The sequence below is a fragment of the Homarus americanus genome, unplaced genomic scaffold, assembly GCF_018991925.1.
Source record: "Homarus americanus isolate GMGI-L3 unplaced genomic scaffold, GMGI_Hamer_2.0 scaffold46197, whole genome shotgun sequence".
Taxonomy (NCBI): domain Eukaryota; kingdom Metazoa; phylum Arthropoda; class Malacostraca; order Decapoda; family Nephropidae; genus Homarus; species Homarus americanus.
The window spans coordinates 3,541,105-3,553,188 of record NW_024723050.1 but is presented as its reverse complement, the minus strand read 5'-3'; the positions used below and the strand labels follow the sequence as shown (position 1 = coordinate 3,553,188).

General features: G+C 34.4%; 1 protein-coding gene across 1 annotated transcript in view; it reads left to right on the top strand.

Annotated features, from left to right (window-relative positions):
* Positions 1-9,574, top strand: part of LOC121863280 (probable cyclin-dependent serine/threonine-protein kinase DDB_G0292550) — a 63,715-nt gene extending 54,141 nt beyond the window's left edge. Inside the window, exons 8-10 of the mRNA XM_042361859.1 lie at positions 837-1,017; positions 5,092-5,207; positions 5,831-9,574. Of these exons, the coding sequence (XP_042217793.1) occupies positions 837-1,017; positions 5,092-5,207; positions 5,831-5,961 (428 nt within the window). The 3' untranslated portion in view covers positions 5,962-9,574. The remainder of the gene's footprint in view (positions 1-836; positions 1,018-5,091; positions 5,208-5,830) is intronic.
* The last annotated feature ends 2,510 nt before the right edge of the window (positions 9,575-12,084 follow it).

Sequence of the window (12,084 nt, the reverse complement as noted above, 5' to 3'; positions counted from 1 at the left end):
CGCATGGTAATTTTCAAGGTATATTTTTGTAATAAAAAGAGCGTCTTCTATGCCGCAAAATACGCTACTCCCCATCAGCTGCTCCGCCTCGCCTACTCCCCATCAGCCGCTCCGCCTCGCATACTCCCCATCAGCTATACTCCCCATCAGCAGCTCCCAACATCAGCCGCTCCGCCTCGCCACTCCCCATCAGCCACTCGCCTCGCCCCTCCCCATCAGCTGCTCGCCTCGCCTACTCCCCATCACTCATCAGCCTCCGCCTACTCCGCCTCGCCTACTCCCCCATCAGCTGCTCCGCCGCCACTCCCCCATCAGCCACTCCCGCCTGCGCTTACTCCCATCAGCTGCTGCCTTGCCTACTCCCCCATCAACTGCTCGCCTACTCCCCATCATCCGCCCGCCTAGCCACTCCGTGCCCTACTCCCCATCAGCTGCTCGCCTGCCTACTCCCCATCAGCTGCTCCGCCTCGCCTACTCCCCATCAGCCGCTCCGCCTCGCATACTCCCCATCAGCCACTCCGTCTCGCCAACTCCCCACCAGCCCTCCACCTCACTGCTATACCATGCAAACTAGTTCTCCTATTTTAGTACTATGAACCAATTTTACCTATGTTGGATTCTTAAAATAATTGACAATGTGGAACCTCGTTTGTATCGGCGGGTGCTAGTAAATGAGGAACCCCCTGTACAGTATAACATAAATGGCAAAATATTTGTTGAACCTTTTTTTTTTTTTTTTTACACCTGGAAATTGCATGGATTTAAATACAAAGATGTGACAGAACATATGAAACCATGCAGTGCCCAGTCAAGATGATCACATCATTCCTTTTCAGATGGTATGGAGCCACCGGTGTTGCCGTGCTTGCAGAAAACCTTCCCGGAAAAGTTTCGGGCAGCTACACCGATAACCTCTATACCTGTGACTGAAAAGATGCCAACTTTTACTTCTAACAACCATGATAGTCTTGGCAAATTATTCCATGGTTTCCTTGACTATTTTGCTAATAGATTTACGTAAGTTTCCTCTTTGTTATATACTGTAATTAGTTTCTTAGGATTATTTCTTAAATATTAGAGCTGACAATGGAAACTTTATGATATTATGGGTACCTGGTAATTAAAAATACTTCAGAATAGGGTTTGGCTTGGGGGGCATTTTGTTTTCATTCTTAATGTACTAGATGCAGGTTTGTAATGTGATGCTATATGATTAAAAATAGAAGTCATAGAAAACTGAAGGTTAATTATCTTGTAGATGATATTTCCCTCTTTTATTGAGTTAATTCAGGCTTAGAGAGTAAAGGGTTCTGTAAGTTTGTACAAATTTTCCTGTGTTTGCTTCCTTTCAGTAACTGTGAGAGGTTATGTCAAATAAAAATATACTGTGCACCACTTTCAGGGTGCAGTAATGTACAGATGTACACCACCTGTAGAAACAAAGAGGCTTTGTACAGTATATTTGTTTTTAAAGTTCCCATAGATATGCAAGAATTGGAATGAATATAGAAATAAAGGACATTAACCAGGTTCACTGCTTAACATATATATTTCACATGAAGATGTAACCATTGATGATGATATGCACGGCTGGAAAGATTAAGTGTGCAGTGCTTGATTGATTGCACTTAGAGGGAACATTGGTGCAGAATATATTGATCAGGGGTCAGGTTCTTGTAACTACTGTACTGTGATGCACCAAATCATGAATAACTTTTTATTGGGTAAACAAAGTTTGTCAGCAATCACTTTTTGCCCCGGTAGACATAATGCACAATCTACCCACCTTGTCGAGCCCCCGACACATTAAAAACATCAGGTACAATACTGCCTGATAATGCTAGGTAGGTGAGGTGAGGTGAGGGGTGGCAGGAGATGCTATACAAGATTAGATCAGGTTTATTTGCCTACCGTGAGTATACAATAACATAGATAACTAAAATAGAAATTATTAATACAGTCAAATCTATAAGATTCTGATAGCTTCAGATTTAAAGTGTGCTAAGATTTGAGTGAGAGTTTTCATGTTTGGCTGCTCTACAGTATGTGTGGCTTTGTGAGCAGTGTGGTGGTGGTGTTTGTTTTTATAAACTGGTACCGTATTCAGTATCATTTATCCCTTAGAACAACATTCTTTTGGTTACATGTGTATAGAGATTAGCTGTATTTCTGTGTGTGTGTGATAATAACGATATTTTTTTTTTTTTTTTTTTTAGTTCTGCAGCCCAAAGGCTGAAAATATACATTGAAAAAATAAATTACTTATTACATACGAAGACATGGGGTGGGTGGGTTATTTAACAAAAGCTTTCATTACTGAAAGAAGAAGGAACAATGATTGAACATACAAATTATTATAGTTTACAGTTGATGGCCCGGGCCTGGGCTGGTCATTGAGACACCGGGTGGTGTGGTGTTCACTTGGTGCAGTAACTCGTCCTCGGGTGTTGATATGAGGGACCTCACGTGGTCATGGAGACATCGGGTGGTGTGGTGTTCACGTGGTGTAGTAACTTATCCTCGGGTGTTGATATGAAGGACCTCACGTGGTCATGGGACACCGGGTTGGTGTGCATGCGTGGCTGCACTTTTGAAAAAATATTGTAAGTCTTCATGTGAACAGCTGTTTCATCATACTTCTCTTGTAGTTCATTCAGCTCAGTTATTTTTCATTTTCACTCTTTGTATGCTGTACTTCCTTCACTGTTTGGTTGCAGAAGTATTCATAGGCTTCAGCTAGTTAAGATTAAGTTAGGTTAGGTTGGTTAGGCTAATTTGAGTTGGCCCAAATCACCTGCTATTTTGTGTAACTAAACAAATATTGCATACCCCATTGTCCAGTCATGTTTCCCCCAAGGTTTCACAAAAGGTTTAGAAATTCATGAAAGAACAGAAATTGTATTGTAAATGAAAATTGAATCTTTATTTTTTATTAAGAGAAATTTTTCAGTTTTTATTAAGCAACTGTTGCTTTACTTAACTACTACCTTTATGAATGAACATCAGTTTACTATAATTAATTGTCAGTAATTTCAGTCACATAGTTAATGCCAGTACTGTATGATATACCGTATATACTCGTGTATAGTTCGCGTTTTTAAGACCAAATTTTTAGGCAAAAATTGGAGGTCGTCCAATACATGCGTAATAGTTTTGTTAGGTTGAACCCGTGCATGATGGGAAGGGCGAGGAGCAACTTTTAGCTTCAGACATGAAAAATATTTACCATTTACTGCCAGTAAACAATGGAAATGTAAAATATGTACCAATTAGTAATGAAAAGTTGTGCAGTTCCTCCAGCGAATGAAGCTCACCAACTTACAATAGGCTAAATTACCTTACAACGTGCTTTCAGTAGTCTATGTTGAAGTTCTTAGCACAGACTAACTTATCATATCATATACGGTATCACAGTTCTCATTGATCTACAAAAAATACCGGTAATAAAAACCTTTTCGATATTTCACACTTAATATAATACCCAGTAATCTACTTCAACCTCCTATTGTTTACAACGACGCATCACGCACCACCAGCTGTTGCGTGTATCAGCTAGACGGTACACGTGTTTTTCGAATCGTTTTCAGCTAAAAAACTGTTACATCACATGTACATTTTACCTTAACTGTGCCTGAATGAATATATTCTCGGAAATAAATAGTAGTTTTGCTGAAACGTGATGTATTTTAATGTAAAATAGGATAAAATACACGACGAAAACAAAAGATTTTACCTAACCTTCCGATGTTCAAGAGAAGTTACTCGTTTTTTTAATAGTTTTTGGTTAAAATGTTGTTATATTACAATGGTATTCTATTCATACTGTGCTTGATATAATACATTCACGGAAATGTAATATTTTTGCTGAAATGACGTACGTATTACAGTGGAAAGTGGGATAAAATCGTGACGAAAACAATGACTTTTGCTTTCTTTCGTTCAAAAGATGTTACCGTAATCGATTTTCAAATGGTTTTCAGTTAAAAAACTGTTGTATTACAATAATATTCTATCCTGATTGACTTGAATAAATACTACGATACCATATTTCTGAATATTTTCATTAAAATTCATCAAAATCATTTTCCTTGTCATCGTCTGCAGCACCAAACAGCTTCTCCCAGGCCTCTCCTTGAACAGGGCTAGAGGTTACGTGTTTTTTTAATCGTTTTCAGTTAAAAAACTATTACATCGCACGTATTTTTACCTAAAATGCTCCTGAATGAATATATTCTCGGAAATAAATAGTAATTTTGTTGAAACGTGATGTATTTCAATGTAAAATAGGATAAAATGCATGACGAAAACAAAAGACTTTACCTAAGCTTCCGATGTTCTTGAGATGTTGCCCGTTTTTTTAATAGTTTTCGGTTAAAATTCTGTTATATTACAATGATATTCTATTCATACTGTGCTTGATATAATGCATTCACGGAAATGTAATATTTTTGCTGAAATTACGTACGTATTACAGTGGAAAGTGGGATAAAATCGTGACGAAAACAATGACTTTCGCTTTCTTTCGTTCAAAAGATGTTACTGTAATCGCTTTTCGAATGGTTTAGTTAAAAAAATGTTGTATTACAATAATATTCCCTCCTAATTGACTTGAATGGAAATATACAATATTTTTGTTGAAACTACCCGCGTTTCAGTGTAAAGTGTCGTAATAATAAATGGTAAACAATTTGCCTTCGGCACTCGGTGTTTCAGGCACGGCGAGCCTCAGTTTATAGGACGTAGAGTGTTTTTACTGAAGGTTTGGTGTTCCATTACCCTAAAAAACGTGGGTCGACCTATAAATGAGGAATATCATAAATTAACGATTTCTTTGTCAAAAAATCAGGGTCGACCTATAAACAAGGGGGGGTTATAGACGAGTATATACGGTACTTGAATATTTAAAAGTTTATCATGATAAGTCTCATTGATATAAACCTCAACTATAAATGGGTTTACTTAAGGTTTATGTTTTTAGATTAATGAAACCAGAAATAGGAAATCAAATAATTGTGATAATTACCAAAATAAATTAAGTTTGAGTGGGGAAACAGAAAATCATCACTGTGTAAATCTCACTTTATTTTACAGGTTTATTGAGGAGACAATCTCAGTGCGTACGGGAGGAATTGCACCCACAGATCAATGCCGCAATGTTCAATCTCGGAAGAATGATTCACGAATGTGGAAATACCTCTGCATTGAAGGTTTGTAACAATTTTTGGGCAATAAGAATGTGGTTTGTGTTAGTTCTTGGACAATAAGTTCAAAATAATTATGAAAATAGTCAAATTTGATGAGAAAGATAGTTATATAGCAATTTTGTTGAGATATATATGAGAGGTAAGTTAGGGATGTCAGTCATCCTCATGTATGGCTCCCTCTGACTTGAAGGAGAGTCATCTAACCAAGTTGGCTGCATGAGTCAACTTTTTTTCTAAAATATCCCATGCACCCTTATCATCAACTCTTATATTCAAATCTCCCATTAGTCAATCTATTTCCCATGTTACAGCTCTCAATACTGTTATTAAGGTATTCCCATAATCTTTATTTCTCATCCTTGCTCCTTATATTCTGTGGTCTATATACTGTATATTAAATATAACCCATCTTTCCCTCCCTTCTATTTAATCTGATTTTCATACACATTTCATCTCTGAACAACATAGTCACAAATTTCACTTTTTCTAGGACAGACAGAAAGAAAACTTATCAAATCACATGTTTAAATATTTATATGTTTTATCTTTGTGACAAGTTCTCCGTATTTAAATGCTAATAATTTGCATTGATAAATAAGATTTTTTTCTCCTTTTTTCTTTGGCAGAGCCATTTGATCTGACAAACACTGCAAGATCTGTTTATGATGAAGCTGTGTTTGAGCGAGTGAAGAAGGTCTTTGTGGATTCATACAAACAATTGAATGAGAAGAGGGACCTTTCATATATTCTCTCGTGAGGCCGATACAGCAGTTGGTGTGAAGAAATAACAGGAAACAGTATCAAGAAGATGGCTTTAGCCTTGTGATTTTGGTTAAAGCTGACAATTATATACTGGCCTGTCACAAGCTCAGTTTGGGTCCACTGGTTGATGTATGTTCATTGGAATGTGTTTAGAACTTTCCTTAAACAATTCTCTTATAGGTTATTATATGTTGCAGCATACTATAGTTTTGAATATGGGACCATGCTTGAAATGTCTGTAAAATGCTGTTTCAAGGAACACAGTCTGAGTCCTTTAGTACTAGGACAAGTCAGACTACAAGTGAATGTGGGATAACACTGGCTTGTAATGAGTAGAAGACTGTGCAGTATACTCTCTTGACTTACATACCAGGGAAGGGTCAATTTAATGTGATCCAATATATTGGATTACACTACATGTAAACCTTAGTATTAGTGTTTGCAGTGGTGTTATTGGCAAGAAAATGTGCAAGCATATGTATTTACCTCTATAAGACTGAGGAAGAAAATTTACATAGAAATAAATTGACATTGGTGACATGGTATTGAAAAGATATACAAGCATATGCATTTACTTCATTGAATCTGAAAAATGTTTAAATACGTTTGAACAAACTGTGATGACAAGACACTTTTCATACTGTTTATGCTTAGTGGAATCATAAGATTGGGAGGAAGTAAACAAATTATGCTGTTGTGCAGAACATTGGTGTTTTTTCTGAAGTGGTCCATCTTCAACCAACAGCATTCTCGCTAACCTGAGCTCAATTCTGGCAATAAACCTTAACCAACTTTTTTTTGTATTGTTGGATCCATATGTATTTTTCACATTACATGCCACATGATTATATTTCAGAAAGTGCACATATTGTACGAACTCCTGTAATGTATTCTCCTTCCCATTATGAGGGAATGGTTCTTCAGAAGGGAAAAGCTGGAATGCTCCACTTGTGTTTTTGATGGTTTCAAATATTCAATGAATCTAGTTGAAGACCTGTGATGACTTACCCTCGGATATATATGAAAGATATAAACTAAGGTGTGAAAACTATAAAAAGAAGAAAAAAATCCTGAAGAGGTGTAGTATCTTTTCTGTTACTTTTCCATTTAAATTAATCAATACATCTGGAAAAGCAACAGTTGGTTACTATGAACTTACTTGAAGGAACTGTAATTTTGAAATTATTATAATATTTAACATAAGAATGTTAACTTTCAGGAACTTGTTTAATTTAGAAGCTAAAATCCTCAAGAGAAACCTCCTTTATTTCAACTTTTGTTGGGTTTATTAGATATTTAAGTGTTGTTTATAGCTATCATTTTGCAAACAAGAATGTGTATCCCTTCATTTTTATGTTGTTCTGTGATTGTGAATAAGGGATATAAAGTAACTCCTATAAAAGTAAATGAAAAACATTAACTTTTTTGTTTGTGGTTACAACCTTGGTACAGTCTGATGCTGTACTGTACAAGCTTTAAGGCTTAGGCAGGTTGTAATATACAATGTTCTCTCACTGTAGTTGTATAGCTTTATTTTTCACCAAATCAATGCGGTTTTATTTGAGGAAAACAACTTTAAAAAAATATTATATGATGATGTTGATGACTAAGATAGATTTGAATGTACAGCATCACATAAATAGGTTCTTGAAAGTGTATTCTGTGTTAGGTGATTGAGTGCAGCTCTCCACCTACAAAGCTGTAAGTTTATGATAACTCGGTCAGTTGACTTGAGTTTCAGGGTTTCAGTTCTCAATTCATGTGGCTGTTCTTGTTTCTGTCATCATCACTCTCAGTCCTTTTCTTGAGATTTTCTATTAAAATTGATTGAAGGCTGATTTTGAATTTATTTAGACTGTTGTTAGTACAGGGTGTAGTTACACATTTAAAATATTCTTTGATAAAAGGTAAACAGGTGATTAAATAATCGTTATATAAAAAAATTCTGACATTATTATTATTATTATTATTAGTAGTATTTTACTCTTCGCATTTTTAAGTTATCATTAAAGGAGACTTGTTTTTTGTTGTCAAATGTTAGCTGAAGTATAATTTTCCACATCAGAACTTGAAGAAGGATCAGAGTTTGGAAAACACTTGCATAAATAGTATTTATATCTTCCAAAAAATGTGGACTGATGATTTCACATTTCAGAGAAAGTGTAATGAGGCCAGTAATGCTACTTGAATTCTACCTCTTGTATGGTTGAACGTGTGTGTGAATGGGCTTGTAAAAGATGAACCGATTTAGATTTGCCTTATTTTACTCAAGGAAATGGACAAAACTAATGCCTCTGTACTTCAGTGAATATTATTATGTATATATTTCTCTCATATTCAATTCATTATTCACTGTAATGCAGAAATCCAGCATTCTAAAGTAATCAGTGCCCGTGGGTATGAATTTTTGCATAATGAGCATTACTTCTTAGAACTTAGTATTTCATTCATAATGGATACTGGATTTTCAGTGGTCCATGATAAACAGCTAGAGTCTAGTTTATAGTAATGTTTTAGGTTGATAGATTTTGATGGAAAGTATTATATACTGTGTGATATTACCACATGAAAATGTCATCATGAATGTCAAATCATTAACAAGTATGTGAGGTCAGGATTTTTTGCGGTGTGGATAGAATATCTTGGTACTCTTTTTTTTTTTGTGCTTTGAAATGTTTGGACGTTGGGAAAGTAAAATACTTGTGGAGAATTTTATGTTCAGGTTTTATGTTAGTTAAGTAAAGTGCAGTATATTTATATGAGAGAGACCACACCCAAAGTATTATAGAAAGCAGTTTTAATATAATATGTTAAGTAAAGAAGTGTTAAATGTTATGGTAGTATTTTCTTTTGAGGGTTTTATCCAAAGGGCTTCAAAGATAATCTGGTTTTGTGTTAAATCACTCAAAGTATTGACAAATTCCTGTATTGAGACAGACTTTAATTGAATTTGCAAAGAGTAAAACATTTTTCAGTACCACTCTAGTTTTTGGTGAGGACTGCATTGGGTTTCTTGTGAGAGGAAGTTTATTCAAATGTCTGAATATTGTTATGAGTTTTGCCTTTCATAGTGAAACTTTTTTGTAGGAACACGAATATTGATACTTCTTCACAGATATCATGTATTTCAATGATTCTCATTAGTTGTGAAGAATGAAAAACATCAGATTTACTTTCATAAATGGTAAAGAAATAGACAGTGCTACTGTATTCTATTTATGGTGGTACTGATGTTAATTTCTCTGTGTGCATCCCCATCCAGGTTCAGACTTTTAACAGTGCATTTACATCATTAATATGAGCCTTACCAGTAGTAATTTCTCTTGATTACTTTTAAGTTATAAGCTTGTGCATCGGTATAAAGTATTGATCAATAAACTTGTCAAGGACATTGAGATATTCATCATGAATAGGTGTGAGGAGTACAGCAGGTATGAAAAACTAGGATGTTTCATATCTAAGGCACATTGAATAGATTTTGCATGGGTCACCTTACTGCTTTCTGTAAAATGATGCATAGGTGGCTCACTTGATCATAGGTATACAAACTCAAGAATACAGTACTGTAATAGCATTATGATTGAAAATTAAACTTATATTGCATTTTACACCCTGGAATAAATTTTCCTGTTTCAGGGTATTGCCTTTAATCTTAAATTATGAAGTCTCAAAACCCATGCAGTTCACCTTCCATACTACCTACCTGATTCCCAGCTCATATGAAACCATTAAAAGATGTTGAAGGTGCTGATGGAAGTGTGGCTTAGAGCACCTATTCAACCGTTTGTAATGGAGTAAGATTTTCATAGATACTGTAATTATGAAAGAAGGCATTGGTGACAGATTTTATGCTGCAAATCTTTATTTTGTATTTTATGGGAACAAGTAGATCCTTAATTTCTGTTTGGGAGGAAGAGCTGTAACGATAAGGATTATATAGTAATTCTAAAGATTTTATTTCTCTTGCTAATCTGCTGTATTTTGAACCTGAGTTGAGGTCCAGCAGGGTGCATTTGGGCTTCACCTTTCATGATTCCATCATTTTGAAAAGCAAAGCTTATTTTTACTTATGGTAATTTTTTTAATTTTTAAGTTTTGTTGCCATACTGATACATATTTTTTGTTACACACAATTATGACAGTATATATATATATATATATATATATATATATATATATATATATATATATATATATATATATATATATATATATATATATATATATATATATATATATATATATATATATATATATATAAATTTTTTTTTTTTTTTTTTTTTCATTGGTCCATAGCACGCGGACTTCAGCGGACTTCAGCATATAACAACCTCACCAGCCAGGACTCGAACCCTCCTGGCTGGTGAGGTTGTTGATTTTATATATATATATATATATATATATATATATATATATATACACACGAATGACTTCAAAATATATACAGTTGTGAAAAGCTTGAAATGGTAATGGTTTTGTGGCAACTGCTCTTATACTAGAAAAATTATTGTTTATATTATGCCTTTTATTGCAGCTCTCAGTATCCTGTTTTATTTGCTTGAAAGCATGGATGGCCATGGAAAATCATTCTGAAAGTCTGAATTTAATGCTTATATATGTGTATTCACCCAAATTTTACCTTCCACTGTCTGCTCATCTGTTCTCTGTTATATTCTTTGCTGCTCTTTTATGTACAGTATTTTCATTGTTATCCTAGAGTCATATCAGGATGGTTGTGCAATACCTCATTATTTTATGTCCGTGTCAAATTGCTTGTTGGATTGATCTGGAATGTCATGTGAATAGTACTGCTTATAACAACTTGTTTAGCCTTGCCAACAATTTAAGAAGCTAATTCCAATGAATGAAGTTTTACTCCATTTTGCCAGTACATTTTCCACAATAGTATATTACCTGGGTAGTCAGATTTAAGATCAAACATACATATTTCATTCACAATCATTTATTCCTCTTACTGCTGTAACCAATGTTTTCTTTGGTGCACATGGATGTTGTTTAATGGCAAGGTAAACCAGAGTACGTATGTGTAAAATCCATCAAGCAATGTTTTACCTAACCCAGAGTATATCAAGAGTTGTACAAAAATTTCTTAACCATGGGCTGTACAGTACTTAATTCACCGTGTTGGTTTTTAAGATCAAGACTAATCTCTTAATATTGCCATCCACACTGAAAATGTATTACTACTGTGTACCTATCACCTTCAAGCTTTAGTACAGAAGAAGATTAAAAAATTGGGGAGCCTAAGCAAAAAATAGCATTAAGAAACCTATACAGCACATGTCATTTGCCAAGTTTAGCTTTAAAAGAAATTATTATTTTCTTGCCAACATATTCATTTTATTCTTGAAGTCTGACCAGATAAATCAGCCACCTTCTGTTATGGTAGTTAAGGATACAAGCTTTATACAGTATACCACTTATTATTGTCAGTAACTAACACATTTTGTAGAGCATACTTTTTTATTTTAAATTAATAGTTTAGTGTTTATATCGGGAATGAAAATATATTTGGTTATTGTTTATTGTATTCACTTTTTTATATATATACCCTGTATATATATATATATGCACTGAATTTGAAGCTTGGATTCTTTTTATTATTTTCTTAATAATTGTTTTGTTTTCATCTCCATAGTCTAATTATTGTTTGATCATTAAAAGTTATATTTGAAGGTACAGTGTACAGAAATTATATATATATATATATATATATATATATATATATATATATATATATATATATATATATATATATATATATATATATATATATATATATATATATATATATATATATATATATATATACATAAACACACACACACACAGTGGTCTCTCGGTTAACGAACACAATTTGTTCCAGAAGGTCGTTCGTTAATCAAATCCATTGTTTCAATGGGATATTGGGTAATTGGTTCCAGCTCACCGAAAAGTTCATACAAAGTAAAAACAAAATGCAGTAAAGTACACTTACTTTGAGGTGTGTATGTAGAAGGCTCCTGGTTGATGATGATGATGATGGGAATTAGAAGTGGGGGTGGAGGAGAAGAGAAGGAAGTGGGGATGGAGGAGAAATCACCCCGTGCTTGATGCC